General features: G+C 49.5%; 1 protein-coding gene across 1 annotated transcript in view; it reads right to left on the reverse strand.

The window, feature by feature from the left end:
* ABHD2 (abhydrolase domain containing 2, acylglycerol lipase) overlaps positions 1-17,385 on the reverse strand; it is a gene marked incomplete at both ends in the record, with an annotated part of 78,537 nt that extends 61,152 nt beyond the window's left edge. The window contains one exon of the mRNA XM_080691693.1: positions 17,192-17,385. Coding sequence (XP_080547819.1) covers positions 17,192-17,385 — 194 coding nt within the window. The remainder of the gene's footprint in view (positions 1-17,191) is intronic.
* Between the last annotated feature and the right edge of the window lie 1,378 nt (positions 17,386-18,763).

The raw sequence follows: 18,763 nt of genomic DNA on the forward strand, positions 1-18,763 counted from the left end.
GATACAGGAAGGTATGTGTGCACCGTGGTGCAGTACAGAACCAGCCACTGCAGCATTGTAAATTAGTGAAGCCTGCGTGCGGGAGACTGGGCAAACAGACTGTTTATGGCCGGGCATGGTGGCACATGCTTGTAATCCCGGCATTAGGGAGGCGGAGACGGGAGGATCATGGTTCGAGGACAGCCTCAGCTACTTAGTGAGGCCCTTTGCAACTCAGTGAGACCCTGCTTCAGAAACCAAAAAGACTAAAAAATAGGGCTGGGGTGTAGCTCTGAGGTAGAATGCCCTTGGATTCCATCCCTGGTACCACCAAAAAAAAAAAAAAAAGAAAGAAAGAAACAAATAGACTGTGGGATGCTAACAGCCAAGGCAGTAATGGAGGAAGCTCTTCCTCTCCTCATTTGGAAAGCTCCAGGTGATCTTCCATGAGAAAAAGCCGAAAGGATGAATAGAAAAGGCTTTGGGCAGCCGGGGCAGCACTGAAGGATAGAACAGGGTCATAAACCCTACCCAAGAGGAGAAAACGAGTGGGAAGCACGGCCACTCTTTCTGCAGCGAGGTGAGCCCTGAGCAGAAATGCCAAGGGAAGAAAATGAAGCGGCGGCCCTGGGCCTTTCAACTAGAGGAACACAGCTCCGGAAAGCTGAAGGGAGCCACAGTGGGTGGCTGTGGGCAGCCTGCTGGAGCAGCAGCCCTCTCCTGTGGCACTGAACACGGGAAAACATTTCCCCAGTCAACAAGTCGGCCCCGGTGCAGAGCCAGGGCAGTGCGGGCCCCAGACCACTCCTGTGCACGGCGAGTGTGCGCCAGGAAACCATAGAGACGAGCATGTTCTAGAAAGCTCTGCGAAAGCCAAGCCCATCTCTCCTTACACAGGAAAGACAAAGGTCCGTGGCTGCCGTCGCCCTCGTGCCCAACCCGGACTGTCGCACCCCACAGTTATGGGCAGCCCTGGGATACGCGCTGATAATTTCCTTCCTCCCCTCCATTCTCTCCAGCCTCTTTCTGGAACGGAGATTATTTGGCGGTTCCTCTAATTTTCTCTCCCATTTCCCACTTGCTCTTTGTCTTTTTATTCTATTTTCTGGATGAGATCCTCGGTTTCACCTTCCAAGCCCTCTACGAACCTTCTTTGTTTCTGCCCCAAAAGCTCGTCCCTGTTACCTAAATGTCCTCCTGTCTCTCAGTAGATGCACTGCAGATTTTCTGAGTTTACTCCGGCTCATTTCATTATATCTCCTTTACTTCCTTTCTTCCTCTGTCTGCCTGCCTAGACAGACTCTGTCATGTTCAAGGCTTTTTTCAACTGTCCATCTGCTCTTTTTGCAAGAGAGGAGGTGCTATCTGCCTAGGCAGGATGTCAACTTGGGAGTTTCAGCTATTCAGTTAGAGAATCCCCCGAAATCAGTGTTCCTGGAACTTTTCTCTTTGGGGTCCCTCCCCAAGAGTGCCTCCTCTGGAGGGACTCTTCCCATCTCCGTGGGGAACCTGGATGTACCAGGGATCCACTGAATGCAGACTCTGTGGCCCGGGGCCTCACCCTCACCCTCCAGCGGCTGGCCACCGCGCAGGGAGGCGTCTGGCTGTGTGAGAGGGAGACCAGGGAACTTTCTAACAGACCTCATCTTTTCACATTTCATACCCCATGCTTCGAGGTACCTGGGCCTCCAGTGCCGGTTCTTGTGGGACCCCCACCCCGTCCTCTGCAGCCTGGGATTCAGCTGAGCTGCTCTTCTAGATCTGATTCCCACTCATCTGCTCCCAACTTCTCTCTGATTCTCTATATTCTTAAGAATTTGTCTTTTTTCCTAGGTGTGGTGGCACATACCTATAATCCCCAAACCTGGGAGGCTGAGTCAGGAGGATCTCAGGTTCATGGACAGCCTCAGCAACACAGTGAGACTCTTGGTAACCTATTGAAACCCTTTTTCAAAAGCAAAAAATAAAATGGGTTGGAGGCCGGGAGTGGTGGTGCACGCTTGAATCCCCGCATGCTTGGGAGGCAGAGACAGGAGGATCACGCAGGTTCGAAGCCAGCCGCGCTGGCTTAAGAGACCCTGTTTCCAAATAAAAATATAAAAAATGGGTCTGGGAGTGCAGCCCGGAGGTAGAAGGGCTCTCAGGAACCCCAGTACCACAAAAAAATAAAAATAAAAATAAATTAAAATGGGTTGGAGGCGCGTAATTCAGAGATAGGATATTCTTAAGTTTAATCCCTAGTACCACACACACATATACACTTACATACAGACACACACATTGTCCCTTTTTAAACTTTTATTATCATTTTAGTGGATACTCAGGAGTGAAGCTGAACATATGTTCAACCTGCCCTTTTTTATTAGGCCTTTAAGCTCTTTTGTCTATTTCTTTGGGTTAAATTCATGGTCGTAGACTTGGCATTTTTACTGCTCTATTATTTTACTGAGCACTTTCCACGCTGAACACCGTGCTGGGCTGCGAGGATACACGCTAAAAAGAGAGGTGGACTGTGTGGTCAGAGACCAGGGCATAGCTCCTTCTGACAGCTCTGTGACTTTGATAATTCACCTTGTTGGGTTGTGTTTACTCACTCGATAAACCATGGAGGGTAGAGGTGGGTCAAGGAATAATAGCACTTGTTTTTTTAGAATTGTTTTGAAGATTAACGAAAATATCTGGGAATCACTGAACTCTAACCAATGGACAGTGGGTACCCGTGAGATCAAAGAACTTGTCATTTTGTTAACTTGCTGTTAATAGTAAGTTATTTCACATTTTATCACAGGATGTAGACTAGTAAATAATTTTAATAAAGAAATATAAATTCACAGCCGGGCGTGGTGGTGCACGCTTGTAATTCCAGCATTTGGAAGGCTAAGACTGGAGGACTGCGGTTCACCTACAGCCTCAGCTTCTTAGTGAGGCCTTCTGCAACTCAGTGAGACCTGGTTTCAAAATAAAGAATAAAAAATAGGGCAGGGGCTGTAGCTCAGAGGTTGAATGCCCCTTGGTTCCATCCCTGGACCTACCAAAAAAAATATATATATATATATTCTATAATGAGCCAGGCGTGGTGGCACACTCTTGTAATCCCAGTACTTGGGAGGCTGAATCAGGAGGATCACAGGTTCGTGGCCAACCTCAGCAACTTAGCGTGGTCCTCTGCAACTTAGTGAGACCCTGTTTCCAAAATAGAAATAAAATCGAGCTGGGGGTATAACTTGGAGATAGAATGCCTTTGGGTTCAATCTCTAGTACCAAAAAGAAAAGAAAAAAAGAATTCCATAATGGAAGCATTAGGTGCTACAAGACAACAAAGAACAGAACCAGCCCTCTAAGTGTAGAAGAGGAGGCCCAGAAGGCTTCCTCAAGAGACTCCCTGGCTTCTCACAGACGGAGGCGGTGTGAAGGGATGAGGGTTTTCCAGGTGAAGGACACCTGTCTCAGACACAGGCAGGAGAAGACATGCAGAGCCAGGAAGTGTGGAGGAATCCGACGCAGCTCCAGTTCCACATGTGTGGGGGAGAAGGCGCCAGGGCTGTGGCTCGCCTCTCCTTGCAGGCCCTCTCCCTGCAGGCCGGGAGGCGCCGGTGCGGTCTGGGGCAGGGATCGAGTGTGTGCTTAGGGCTAACTAGGTGAGGTGTTGCGTTACGCCACGTGAGAGCTGAGGGTGCCCTGGCTCGGGCAGGGGTGACGGTTGGCGAGAAGAGACAGGCAGGGAGGCCTGACTGACGGCTGGTGCCTGCGGCCGTCACTCTCCCTGCTTCGGGGTACGGGGTACTACGGGTCAGTGTGCGCTTCTGCTGAACTGAGGCATGGCCACGAGCCTCCCAGAGCAAGGGCAAGGGAAAGAGGACGATGTGGTGCCACCTCCGGAGCAGCCTTAGCTGTCTGTGTGCCGGCTGCCGCCCCTCCTCCTGCCTCGGTGGGGGGCCACAGAATCACGTGGGCAGGTGACACCTCCCTCAGCAGGGGCGCTCCTGGGACTGGACCAGGAGAGCTCTCCCGTCACTGAAGCGAACAAAGCTTCATGTCTGCCTGTGAGATTCAAATGCTGGTGGTCTTAAGACTGAGATTTCGGGGCGGCCATGGCACAACCATGGCACAAACCATGGCACAAACCAGCCTGACTGTGTCCAATGTGATATCATATTGGTAATGCTTCTAGGCTTTCCTCTGACTACCAAACAAGACTTTCCTTTTTAAGGGGTCATTGTCACCAAGGCTAACCCCGGTCTGGTACTTATTACACATATTTCCCCACGTGGAAATGATCGAGGCACATCCATCCACTGAGGTCTTGTTGACCTTCAAATTTATTTCCATGAATTTACATACATTATGTCCTTTGTCATTTGCACAACTGATCTAACTAAGAGTATTAATATAAAAATAGCTGCAAGAGCAAGGTTTAGTGGCCTACGCCTATAATCCCAGTATTTGGGAGGCTGAGTTAGGAGGCTGTTCGAGGACAGCCTCGGCAACATACAGAGACTCTCAACAATCTAGCAAGACCCTGTTTAAAAAAAAATAAAAGGCTGGGGTGTAACCTGAAGGTAGAATGTTCCCGGGTTGAGTCCCCAGTAAAATGCACACATTCATGCACACACACACACACACACACACACACACACACACACACTACAATAAAAGCACCTATGCTTAGTCATTGCATATGCTCCCATTTTTTCTCCTCACACTGAATATAGGAAATCTACTATTTCACAAATGAGGGGCGACTCCACGTTGTGAAGTCACCTGACCAGCAGGGGGCAGCGCTGGCAGCTGAGTCCAGGTGTGTCTCAGGACAGCAGCTCCCAGACTTCCCCCCTCCAGCTTCTCCCCTCCACTGACCACCTCAGTCTTGGGGGAACCCTCGTTCAACCTGGCTTTCTTCTCCTGGTTCTATTTTCATTCCTTCCTTTTCCAGCTCTTTGTGTACTCACTAGCTCCCCTCGCTACTGAAAACACCCTCCAACATCCCTGATTCTGGCCGGACCTGGCCCTTCCTGACTTCCTGTGGTCACAGCGTCTCCTCTTGGCTCCAGGACCCGCAAGGTCTCTGGCGCCTCTCTGGCCTCCCTACTGCCCCCCCCCCCAGCTCATCTGCTGCTCTTCCTTCCCCCCTGACCACACCAGCCTCAGCCACCCGTCCTTGGGGTCTCTCGGCCCTGCCCCCTCCCTTCAAAGTCCCCTACCCGCAGCTGGTCTGGAACCTGTCTTTTTTGCCTATGTTCTAAGGCCACATCCGTTTCTGCCCACCTGTAGTTCCTGCAGTCAAGGCCCAAACAAAACAACTTTCCCTAAAATGGCAGCTTTCCCAGGGTGACCTATTTATGCCAATGACGCTATTTCTCAACTGCTCTGGAACCTTGGCATTACCTGCGTCTCCACCCTTTCCCCCAGGGCTCAGGCCATCCCATTTCCACCACGACTCCAAGGCCACTGAGCCAGTCCCATCCTTCCCTCTCCTACCCACACTGGGAGCAAGTCCCAGCTACTTGTTTCTGAAAACTTGAGACCCCAAGTGACCATCCTGCTCTTCCTCCCACACACCTGGGTCTCTGGGGTGTAATCAGACACCCTGTCATCAGATCCTGGTGTGAGGACCTGTACAGGAGCTGGCCACGAAGCAGTTGTGGAGACCAGACAAGTTGCTGGGCCAGATGCTCATTAGCAGTGAGCAAAGGGCGGGCTGGGTGCAGGCCCACGGCTGTGCCACGGACACTAAGTTCATCCGTGGGAACTGCAGAGAGACAGTCAGACTAGTGGGATGAAGACTGGTGGGGCTGGGAGCGGGATCACCACGGGGAGGGTGCTGGTGGCGGCGAGGCCCCTCACTCCCCTGCCTGGCAGCTGGTTGAAAGGCCCACAGTGGAGAGATGGGAGGTGTGGTCCAGCAAGGCAAAGCCAGTTTTCTGCCAGGGTGCTCGTTTAAATGACGGATTTCACTGGCTCATGACCCTACTGACCTCAGCCAACGAATCTTCCAGGGTCACACAAGAACTCCGCATCCACGGCGCCAGAGAGCTCTCTTCCACTTCCTCTGATCTCCTTTACCCCTTATCTGAAGTATTCCTTCTGACACCTGATCACATGTTCCCACCAAAGCAATCCACCAGCATCCATGGTTACTGAGTCCGTGCAGAGTGGGGAACAGGCCCTTTTAAGACAGTGTCTGGTCTCCAGCCTCTTAGGACACAGCCGGGGGTGAATGAAGATACACGGGGAAGCTGTTGTTTACAACCCTGAGGTCAGGGAAGAGCCAACAAGACAGAGATGGAGAATGCTAGAGGATGCTAGGAGCCAGGACTTAGGAAGGCCTTGGAGGTGGAGAGAAAGGATTCTGACGGCCAGAGAAGGTGGGAATGGGGGAAAGGTATGGTGAGTGTATACAGGAAGAGGTGAGTGTGGGGTGCAGAGGAGAGCAGACTGTAAGAGCAGATCACTATTATTAAATAACTACAAAAATACATATTTGCCCACAGAGAGAATCTTCCTTGATTCAAATAACAAGGAAGGAAAAGCCTATACTGTTGTGGCTTGGTAAGTTTTAAATTACAAAATACATACATAGAGTGTGTATATACGTACGTATGTTTGTATGTACGTGGGGTTTCTTATTTCGTATTAACGTGGAGTCACATTTTAAACCTATGTGATCTGGCTGGATCACCGGTTCAGGGTCTTGCCAGGAGAACTTGGTGCTACCTGTCAGGGAAGTCAGGTTGGCTGTGGTAAAGGCATTAACGCCCAGTGGGAAAACGGAAAAGCACAGCACCTGCTGCTTCCCCTGAAGCTCTCGCTTCCTGGGCAAACACAGACGGCTGGGTCAGGCCCTCGCCTCCAGCTGAGGCTCCCCAAACACTTCAGATTATAGACTGCTTAATGGCTACCTGAGCCCCAAGTGTCACCTGCCCACGCTGACCCGGAGCCCTCACCCTGTGATTAGAAGCTGACACTGGGTGGAGATTCGGGGTGGTTCACAAACTGTCCCAGTGGCTGACTCACTTCCAGGGCCGCAGGCAGCCAGCTCAGGCTGACCAAGAGCCCTGCAGAGCATGCCACCGCGGTGGAGGACACTCCCCAGCCTGGCCACAGTCCATCACTGAGGTGGCCGCAACCTTATCCGATCATGTATAAAGGAGAAATGCAGCATTCAGTGTGAGTAACAACTTCCTAGTTTCAAGGAGGGGCTTATTTTCTTAGGAACCCCGGAAAAAGCTTTCCTTGAGTGACCATTATACCGTTACCATTCTGATCCTAAAGCCAGGGAACATCTCTGCAGGAAAGATACTCCCCCTGCCCCCTTGCAGTGCTGGGCAAGGAAGCCAGGGCCTTGTGTGTATTAGGCAAGCACTCTACCACCGAGCTGCAGCCCCAGCCCCAGCCAGGGCGTCTTCAAGCCAGTCACTTCATTCGCTGCTGCTTTGGGGAGGACACAGGACTCTCGCAGTGAGCTCTGCATGCCCGGCGCTGGGTGAGCACGCTGTCACCGGGAGTTTAGGAGTCAGACTAACTTACCCTCTAGAATAGTCGTTTGGCTTATTGTCTTACGTATACTTGACCAATAAAGTATATACTATTTCATCGTATAAAGTGTACTCTCTATCACAGTCGGGGGAGACATGCTGAGAGGCAGGCAGGCAGAGAAAAAGAGCAGCTTGAGATCAAAATTGGTACCCACTGAATTCACGGGATCAATAAAACATGAGAGGCTGATAAAAGCTGGCTATTCTTAGAATTTTCAGACCATCCAGAAAGCAGCGTCTCCTCGATACTGAAATGATTCTCAGGCAACTACCTATTGAGAAAAACCATACAAGTGATTCCAGACAAGACCTAGAAATTAAATCGGGCTTAGGTAAAGTATTTTAAGTAGATTTAAAAGTTAAGGACGATTAGTGGACCAACATGGACCTGGACGCCTCGTCTGGGAAAGACTGAAATAGAAGGCTGACTCAGCGACAGGACCCAGCGCAGGCGCAGAGACCCACTTGCCCTCCACATCTGCTGCGTTCGACACCGGCTGATGGGATCTGTTGTTGTGTGCTCCTCTTTTGTATTTCTGAAGACAGGGTTGAGCCCTGGAGAGTAAACTCTGGCCTCTGACAGGGCAGGCAGGAAGAGGGGCATGAATTTTGGGAAACTGGACTTGATTCTTCTGAGTGCGTGGCATACAAGAAATGAACCTTCTTCCATCTGACTTATAGCACAGGAGTCTTGGATATTTGGAATTCAGAATCTTTTTCGATATTTCAGGCGTCAGTTAATTCCTGAAAGAAGGCACAAAGTCTCTAACGAGAAGCTATGATCTGGATCTGAGTAAGCGAGAGCTGATGAATTTTTTAGCAGGTATTTTGATTCAATAGAAGACGCCTCAAAGATGGTGGTACTTTCCTTCCTGTCATGCTGGCCCCTTGAATAAGGGACCTGCTGGGGCAGAAACCAGGCAGGCAGACCAACATCCAAGCGTGAAATGAAAGCCACTGGCAAAGTAAATATCACCTCCAAGCACAATGCCCTCCTAGGAAAGCTCGCCCCATGCTGAAAGGCGGCAGCGAATGAGACGTGACCGACCCATTCTGGTTTGTGTGGGGACCGCTCAGGATGAGCACGGAAAGGCCCAGGTCCTAAGAAATGGTCAGTGATGGGGATGCTTAGCCCAGTGACAGAGGATGGCATCCCAGGGTCAGTAAGACAGCTTTTATGCCTTGACGGTATAACTGTAATCACAATTACTTAAAATTATGTGAGCAATTTTAACATGAGGTCACCCGAAAATATAACCCCAGCTGAGGTTACCGATCAATGTCCAGTCCCCATAAGGATGTCTGAGTCATTTTTCAAGACATGATGTAAATGTATGTCTTAAACTAAATGTAAGCCACAGCTTACACAACGTAAGTTTCCAGGTAACTTGGGTCTGAGGGCTAAAAGCACTGGAGCCCTAAAGACTGTTCACAGGTCACCACGAGCATCTAAGGAAATTTATGTACAGCTCTTTGAATGGATAAAATCGGGTCAATGGAATTAAGACTCTTGGCAATTAGGAGTTTATCCTGCAAAGAGGACAAAGCTTTAGTGTTCAGCCGAGGAGGGAAGAATCTAAATCTGATCTGGAATGTCTGTGAGCAAGAGGGATGGAGAGGAATTTAGGTCCGAGATAATGAAATTCTTTTCAGCTCTAACTCACCATAAATAAGCCGTGCAGGCTCCAGAATTATACCTAGGCGGGGCCTGGGGCGGCCCTCCGGCTGGGACTTGCCAAGCTGCATTTACCTAATGCAGTATTTTGCATTAAGAAAACATCAGTTGTCCCTGTCAAAGGAACCTCGTACTGGCTCTGCTTTGGCTCTGCCACTGCAAATAAATGGCCTATAAAAGGAGGCAGGAAGGAAGATGGCCGGAGAGTGGGCGTTTCTATGTGGAGTCCTGTGCGCTTTCGACTGGAAAGGAACTCTATGGACTGCACTGTCAGAGAGACTCGAATCAGTGCGTTTTCATAATTATCTAGCGCTTTCTTGCACATTAGGACAATCTGGCTTATCTTGCACTTCTATGACAAATATAGTATGCATGTACATAGAAGCAGCCTTTTATTTGGGCAGACACCAGAGAAAAGGATATTTATCGTTAGGAAGTAAGACTACACGCTAGCAATAGGGAGAAAGTTGCTGTTGTTTAAGAGAATAATCAAAAGTAAACTTGCTCTATCAGATCAGAAATAACTAGGAAGCATAGTTGTGTGGAAACCAATTTTCAAAGTGCTTCTGGGAAATTCCCACAATAGGAAAATGTTTTTTAAATGATTTTTAACACCACCCCCCCCATTACCACCGATTCTCAAATGTTCACGTAGCAGAACAACCAGACGGCTGCGGGTTGCCACTACAGATGTGGCCTGAGGTCGAGAACAGCCCTGCCAGGGTCCCCGTTTGGATCTTGTTCTGAGTGAGGAGAGGAACCGCTAACCCAAAGAATACAACACTGCCGCCATTTCCGGAAGGACCATGGGTTTCTGCCAGGCCCTTGTGACCAGGTGAAGCACCTTCTGAGGGCCCGGGGCACAGGAGGGCTTGGTGTTGGAATGGCAGATCCTCACAGTCGAGTCGCAGGCATCCAGTTCTGAGTAACACAGGCGGCCACTGGATGAAGAAAAGGATTTCACTTTTATCTCTGGGAAGGAGGGAGCTCAACAGGTGGCCGTGGTTCTGATCAGACTGCTTCCACTGGCTGGACCCCACAGGGGCTCCTGGGTGTCTCTCGTATCCCACAAAGACACCGCCGCTCTGCTTTAGGCCGGTCGGTGAGCGAGCATTACATCACACTCCTCCTAAATGCCTTCATCTTCAGCTGCAACACGACCTGTACCGACAGGACTGCTAATGAGTGTAAAAGCAGCAGCCTGGCTTCCCATGGGGGATAATATAAATTTTAATAGCATATTCCAGAGACAGACACCTGCTACCTGTCGTCACTTTCTAACCTGGACTTGGTGACAGAAAATCAGCGAGGCCCACTGGGAAGGGCGGAGGCTGCCATTGCCTGTGTACCTGGGGCTGCCCTGACTAATTTAAGATCTTTAAGTAAATAAATAAAACAAAATCCAGTTCCTTCCAGAGTCAGGGGAGAGCCTTTCCAGAAAAACAAAGCTCTGTCCAAGCTAAAGGTACATTTGATTCCCTGGGGCACAAATGAACAAGCTGGAGACAGAGAAGTTTCTCCTGCCTGGCACGCTTAGCACTGGTCAAAATCAAAACATCTCTCACCTACACCTATGTATAGAAAAACAAGAGACAGAACAACATTGTACTGAAGATCGGGAACTGCCAGGAATTATGTTCTGTTTCACTAAGTGTGTGGCTTTGAATCCGGGTACACATGTTCCAGTGATGGGGAAATTCTCACAAAATCAGATGATATGGACACAGAAGTCACAGCTGGGGGGGACATACATGATAGAAAGATGCAGGAGGGGCTCGTGCTGGCTGAAGGGTAGTGGAGGGAGTCCGGGAAAGCTTCTCAAAACCAACGCTGCTTCCATTTTTCTTACAGGATAAGGGATATTTTGGTGGAGAGAGGGGATTGGAAGTGCCCAGAGGACAACAGCCCAGGGGGTAGGCCCTTCCTGGGCAACAAGAGATGTTACACAAGACTGATGAGGCAGACAGGTGGATGGAAGACACACTGCAGTGTGCTTCCTGGTGCTGCCCTGCCTGAGAAGGCCAACTCAGGTGGCAGGAAGGCGACTGGGCAGGATTCATAAAAGCCCAAGGGAGTGGCAGTTACCAGCTAAAAACACAGGCAAAAGGTCCTGAGCTGTATGCTTAAGATTTGTGCATTTTACTGTTTGTAAATGATTGTTCAAAAAAAAAAAAAAAAAAACAAAAGCCCAATGGAGCCGGGCATGCTAGTGTACAACTGTAATCCCAGGACTGGGGAGGCTGAGACAGAAGGGTCTCAGGTATGTGGTCAGCTTTGGCAACTCAGTAAGGCCCTTTTCAACATAGTGAGACCTGTTTCAAAATAAAAAATAAAATAGGGCTAGTGTGTGGCTCAAAGGTAGAATGCCCCTGGGTTTGATCCCCAGGAACACACACACACACACACACACACACACACACACACACACATCCCAAGAAAGACAGTCCCAGCCTGTCCTAGAGCGCAGGGATGGGCAGAGATGGGAGAGGACAGAGCACAGCAAGTCTTCACTCCAGCTTCTTCCTTTGCCCTGTCATCAGGGCGCCTTCAAGAGGATTTCTCTGCTGCTTGGAGAAATAGGGGCTGCTGGTGTCCAAGGGTTTGCCTATTTCCATTTACATACAAGGAAACTGAGGACCAGAGGGGCTGCACCTTATCCAGGGTTCCCTGGCTAATTTGGAGGTAGAAGCCCTAGGTTTGCATCCTAGTCCAAATTCTCTACACCACTGTGGTCAAAAGCCATGAAGAAATTTAAACAAATGACAGAACTCTCCCCCCCACCTTCGGTTCTAGGGATTGAATCCAAGTGCACTCTACCTCCCACCCTACCCCCAACCCTATTTTTTTTTTTCATTATTTTGAAACAGGATCTCACTAAGTTGTAGAGGGCCTCACTAAGTAGTGTGCTCCACCATGCCTGGCTTGAATGACAGAATTCTGAAGGTATTAAAAAAAATGTTGGCAATAGGCAACTTTCCAGGTGAACATTCATGGCATATCAAGTGTGAAGACAGGTCACCAAAAATATATGTCATCCTGGGCTGCGGTGTATGTAACTCACTGGTAGAGCACTTGCTTAGCATGCTCAAAGCCCCGGGTTCATCCTCCAATACCCAAAACAACAACAACAAAAGCAAATTATACCTTCCTGATTTTATGAAGGGCGTGTATGTGCAAAAGAGCCCACAGAGGTGATTATCAAAATAAGCAATGGTACATTATCGCTGGGTGGGAGAATTACGGATGATTTTATGTGTTTGATTTTCTATTTTAAAAAACAAGTACGCATTAAATTTTTTAATCTAGAAAAAAAAAATGGAGACTTGTATCACTCTCTAGATTTTTCTCACAGTTCATAACTGAGCTTTGGCCTGCCTGTTTCACAAAAGCAAACAGTTCTTGAGAACATAAAAATGAATCACTGGGTAAATATTGGTCTGTTGCTAAGTGAACAAAGGGTGCATTATCCCACGAAGCAAAAGGTTTCCTCCAGACCTCAAAGATTCATTTATGTTGTATTTGGTGTCAATTATCTTAAAACAGATTTTAAAATTGATTTTAATTCAGAGAGGGAGAAAAGAAAATCCCAACTTTCATAGCCTGCTTTGAAGGTTCACCTTCCATCAACCTCTTCCTGACCCACAACAGCAAGAGGATATGTGTGTGTGTGTGTGTGTGTGTGTGTGTGTGTGTGTGTACTGCACACAAGTCTTACTCACTAGCTGCTGGCAGTCGGGGCTACAACAGCTCACTCTGCATCAGTTAACTGAACTTTCCAGCCCGGGCAAGTGCTTGTGGAGGCTGCATGCAGGCTTCCTACTAGGCAAAAATCTTCAAAGCCAGGAGAAGCACTTTTACCCATACCAGACACTTCCTGCCCTCAGCTTCAAACACATGAGAGGCTGTTACGGAAATATGACACAGAGAAAGCCCATCCGAGGACAGCGGCCTCCACCAGGGCGATGGAAATAGCCAGAGTCCTGCCAGAATCAAGGCCAGCGGGGGCCTGACCTGCTGTCGGCTGTCCTTGAGGGCTGGCCTCTTCCTGCTCTGGGTTTCAGCTTGCTCACCCACAGCCTGCGAAGACTCTCTGTCCACTTCCCCAGGGGCAAAAAGGGGCCCAACTCCAGGCACACTCCAGTTTGGGTTCGTTTTCCCTCTCTGCCTCCCCCAGTTTCCTTATCCTTACTTAAAATGACATGAGAAAGGAATCTGACCACCAGGTGGTCGAGGATTAAATGACACGACTTCTATGGGAGGGTACTCGGTGCAGTTCAAATACAGTAATATGAACAAGAGTCAGGTAGCAACGTTTCGCTGATAGGCTTCATGAACACAGGATACAGCTAGTCCTAAAATTAGAATCGAAGTCAGAAATGAGGTCTTGGTTAAAAGTGGGGGAAAGGGCTGAGTGTGGTGGCTCACGCCTGTCATCCAGTACTTGGGAGGCTGAGACAGGAGAATTGCAGGTTCAAAGCCAGCCTCAGCAACTTAGTGAGACCCTGTTTCCAAAAAAATAAATAAATGAAAAGGGCTGGGGTGTAGCTCAGAGATTGTAGAACATTCCTGGTTTTAGTCCTCAGTACAAAAAAAAAAAAAAAAAAAAAGTGGAGAAAAAGGAATCCTTTTGCCCTCTAATCATCCATGGGCCCTGTTAAGGCCAGAGGGCGTGTGCCTTGGCAAGTTAGCTGCTTAAACAATGTTCCAACATGCTGGAAGAGGGCTGGTCCTATCAACAGAGGGCTAGGCCTTGAAGCAAATACTTTCTGGGGGCTTGTCTTTCCACACCCACCTCCAAACCTTAGCTAAATCCTAAACAAACATCAGTTCTGCCCTTACCCTCGGCCACCTCCACCCTCCAAATCCGGGCTTCTAGAGTGAGCCTGGCGATTGGCCGACAACCCAGGGCTCTGTGCTGATGCCCTGGCTCAGGTTGCCTCTTCCTCTCTACACACAGCCTGGGCTCCAAGGAGACAGCAAGACCACCCTTCCAAGCTGTGAGGGAGCCAGCGAGGCGCACCGCAGACTCCAGCCCAGGTCTGCCGGGAGGCTCAGGCAGGAAAAACAAAGGCAGACCCATGTGGGGCTCTGAGTTTCTGAGTTACTTTTAAAAAGGAAAATGTGAAAATGGAGTTTAAAAAAAAAAAAGAAAAAAACACTGCCATAATCAGCTTTATTTACACTCTGAACAATTAGTACAAAATCAAACTTTACGTGATGTTGCTCTGGAGCTGAGCAATGGCAATTTCTCCCTGGCTTCCTCCCTCTAATTATCAGGAAGCAATGCTGGGTGCAGATTCACACTCATCTGCACAGAAACTTGCAGGGTTTGAAGTGCCTTGCTTTTAAAAAGCTCACTAAAACCGAGAGGAGTGAGGATCTGGCTCTAGCAGTCCCACCAAATCGGAAAGTAAGTGCAAATGTGCACACTAGTGAATTATCTACATTAAGTACTGAAGAAACATTCAGAATACAAATATAAAAAATGCTGGGCACAAGCCAGGCGTGGTGGCACATGCTTATAATCCCCGCACTTGGGAGGCTGAGACAGGAGGATCGTGCAGGTTCGAAACCAGCCTCAGCTACTTAGTGAGGCTCTCAGCAACTTAGTGAGACCCTGTTTCCAAATATAAAATTGGTCTGGGAGCATAGCCCAGAGGTAGAAAGCCCCTGGGTTCCACCCCCAGTACCACACACACAAAAAAATAATAATAATGCTGGGCACTTTCCAAAACAAATGGCACTGCACGCACACACACACACACACACACACACACACATCCTTTTATTTTGGTACTGGAGATTGAACTCAGGGGTGTTCTACCTCCAACCTACACCCTTGGCCCTTTTTGTATTTTTATTTTTGAAATAGGGTTTTGCTAAATTGCTGAGGCTGACCTCGAACCTATGATCCTTCTATTTCAGTTTCCTAGCTACTGAGATTATAGGTATGTAGCACCATGTCCATGTCCAGTTTATGCACACTCTTCATAGAGTGTGTGTGTGCGCGTGTGCGTGCTACCGGGAATTGGATCCAGGGACATTCTACCTCCAAGTTACACTACCCAGTCTTATTTTATTTTTATATATTTTAATGTACTTATTTATTTTTTGAGGTACTGGGGATGAAACCCAGGGATATTCTACCTCTGAGCTACACCCCTCGGCCCTATTTTTCATTCTTTTTTTTTTTTTTGTGTGTGTGTGGTACTGGAGGGAGGTGGAACCCAGAGGCTTTCTACCTCTGGGCTAGACTCCCAGACCTATTTTATATTTTATTTGGAAACAGGGTCTCACTAAGTTGCTGAGAGCCTCACTAAGTAGCTGAGGCTGGCTTCGAACCTGCGCGATCCTCCTGTCTCAGCCTCCCAAGCACGGGGATTACAAGCATGCGCCACCATGCCCGGCTTTCATTCTTCATTTTGAAACAAGGTCTCAATAAGTTGTGGAGGGCCTCGCTGAGTAGCTGAGGCTGTCCAAGAACTGTGATCTTCTTGTCTGAGCCTCCCAAGTACTGGGATTAATAGTGTGGCTACCATGCTTGGCTTATTTTTATTTTGGAGCAGGGTCTCACTAGGCTGATGAGTCTCACTACTTGTTCAGACTGTCCTCAAACCTGCAATCCTCCTGTCTCAGTTTCCCAAGTACTGAGATTACAGGCATGTGCCACCGCGCCCAGCTCAGAGCAGATTTCTGACTATAAACCCTTCGTGACAGAAGAACACCAGTCCCTGAGTCTGATGCCTGGCTGAGGAACGACCATACACACAGTCCGTCAGCAGGGCCAGCTCCAGAATCACCACGGTAACAGTCAAGCCCTGCAGGGAACACCGACATTACAGCCCTTCTGACTTGCGGCCCTGGCATCACCGACTGCACACGAACACCCCAACACACCGAATCACCATGGAGGCCTTCGCCCTCCGCCACGGCCTGTGAAATCAGCTTGATGACGACGGGACGAAGCGAGAGCCCAGACTCTCAGATGTCACCATTGCCCGTTTGCCTGCTCTTAGAAGATAATCACCCCTCCAGGGTCACCAACCCCCAAAAGAAGGTGGAGGGGGAAAGCTTCCACTACTAGCCAGCGAGTATTGAAAACCCTGTGAACGGCGCGCCCACGAGGTGCTGTTCACGAGGGGCCGCTGTCCGGGCAGCAGCAGTCCTGCCCAGTGCAGCAGGCAGGGCAGGGCAGCTGGAAGAGGCAGAGCGGAATTAGCAGCAGCGAGAGAAGGGGAGAGAGGACTCAGACTGATGGGAGGGCAGGAGGCTTCGTGCGTGAGGCGCGGCCGAGCCCCAGAGGAACACAGTTAACCAGGAGGGAAGACCTGAACATCGCCAGTCAGCCATGGCTTCCTCTATCAGAAGCAGGGCCTACCCTGCAGCCTCCAAAAATCAGATCTGGGCTTCTGCAGGGAAACCTGACCCACGAGGAACAAAGTCACTCTGTTTGAGTGCATTGAAATGTGATCTCCTAGCTAACGCTGGGTATGTTTCTCAAACAGCGACGGCAAATACCCAACTAATAGGTCTGTGCCTTTGTGCTCATCAGTTGTCTTGGGTAAGGACGGTTTCTCTGTCTTAGAATTGGCAACTGGGCATCTGCTAATAAGCTGGAGTACATATTTACCTAAAAATGACTTCTGTTTTCTGCACAGTCCTTGTCATGGATGATGACACCACACTTGGAGGACGGGATGTTTCTAGGCAACAGCATCTCATTCTCTCTCCCGCCTTCTAGATGTGAACACCAGACTGCTTGCTATCAAGACTGTGGCTATTTATTTAACATCAGCGGGTCCATTTTCCACTGATGCTTTATGGATGTGCTCTGGGAAGGCTCCTGTGTGTGTGTTGCTAAGGACGGAGCCCGGGTCCTTGTGTGCTAGCAAATGCTCTACCACAGAGCTACATCCACAGCCCTCAAAGGTTCCTCTTTGAACACCACACAAAGCAAAAAGGATCAGCGGCTGGGCACGCAGAGGGCGCACGGTCTACTCACTCTTTGGTCAGAAGAGGACAGGACTTGAGCAGAAAGCGGGAGAGCCCGGAGTCCTGGAAGTAGAGGTCGGGCGGCGCCGTGGGGCTCTTCAGGTTCAAGCAGCGGACGATCACGTAGAGCACGGCAGCCACTGCGGCCAGCTTCACGCCGTCAAACACAGCCGGGAGCTCGGGGGTCTCCAGCATGGCATTCATCGTGGCCTGGGGGCAGAGTGCAGGTGTGAGGAGGCTAAGAGGCACGTCCTCTGGATGTCCCGCAGGGTTCGCCACCCACACCCAGGCTGACGCCATCATAGCCCCAGTCACAGACACACAGGCGCAGCCAGGAGCTGTGGTGCAGCCTATAATGCTAGTACTTGGGAAGCTGAGACAGAAGAATCCCAGGTCCAAGGCCAGCCTCAGCAACTTAGCAGGACCCTGTTTCAAAATTTAAAAAAATAAAAAGGGCTGAGGGTATAGCTTGGAGGTAGAATGCCACTGGGTTCAATCTCTTATATCAAATAAACAAACAAACCACACACGCAAGGCCTCAGTGCTCACAGACTGGGTAGGGTGCTATATCTTTCTTTAATCTCATGAGCATTTCCAAGATAAGCAAACTGGAAAATGCTAAAATGCTGAGAACAGCCTCCTTCTGAGAATGGGAAAGGGGGACTAGTCAGAACGGCAGGGACAGGCCCAGGGCGCCGCGGCGTCTGTCAGCGGGCCATCTCAGAGCTCGCTGCAGACTCCATCGGCACCTGGGGCACCAGGCGTGCGCAGTGCGTGTTTACAGCCTCGGACGCGATCCCAGATGGACTGCTGGCGTGGCCAGGAGTGGCTGCACTCAGCACCTGCTGCCCACCTCGCTTTCCTCAGAGGAGGCTGAACTTCGCCTCTGCTCCACCGAGGCCCCAGCACTGGAGTCTGGCTGACACTCAGCCTGCGTGCCTGGGGTCCTGGCCCTGGGGGTTTCCAGCAGTGTGAAATGGAACGCACCAATGATTTTTTTTCTCCTACAGAAGGCATCTGGATATAGCCATTAGTTCATAATTAGGCTAAAGGTGGACCAAATCCAACCACTAGACCATAATTAAAACTGCAGTATAGAACATATATGCGCAGATCTGATTTCTCCCAAGCTCGCCTAATATTTCATGTTTTGAGGTAGCTTTGCCTTATATACAACACACACACACACGCGCGCGCGTGCGCACACACACACACACACACACTTACTTCTCCAAACCCGTAACACCAAACATCAACAACAAAAAACTAGCATTTGCTTTGCCACTCAGAAGAACAGCAGAATATGAGCTGTTGCCTTAAGACTTAGGAAAACCACAAGCTAACAAAAAAGGGAAAATGGCAGCTCGCTGAGCCCAGGTAGCTATGGCAACCACTTCTCCTGGAAGGGTTTCAAGTAGCCTCTGCTAAAAACAGTCATCCTTGAGAACTCTGGTCGCCAACAATGGAGACAAAATAAGCAGGCAAAACAATCTCCAAAAATGTCTGGGGTATCACACCCTCCTGAGGCTGACGGCAGGTCCAGAGACGCCTCAGGAGCTCCTTTCTAAAATCAAAGGGACTC

This window comes from Muscardinus avellanarius (assembly GCF_963383645.1).
Source record: "Muscardinus avellanarius genome assembly, chromosome: 3".
Classification (NCBI taxonomy): Eukaryota; Metazoa; Chordata; class Mammalia; order Rodentia; family Gliridae; genus Muscardinus; species Muscardinus avellanarius.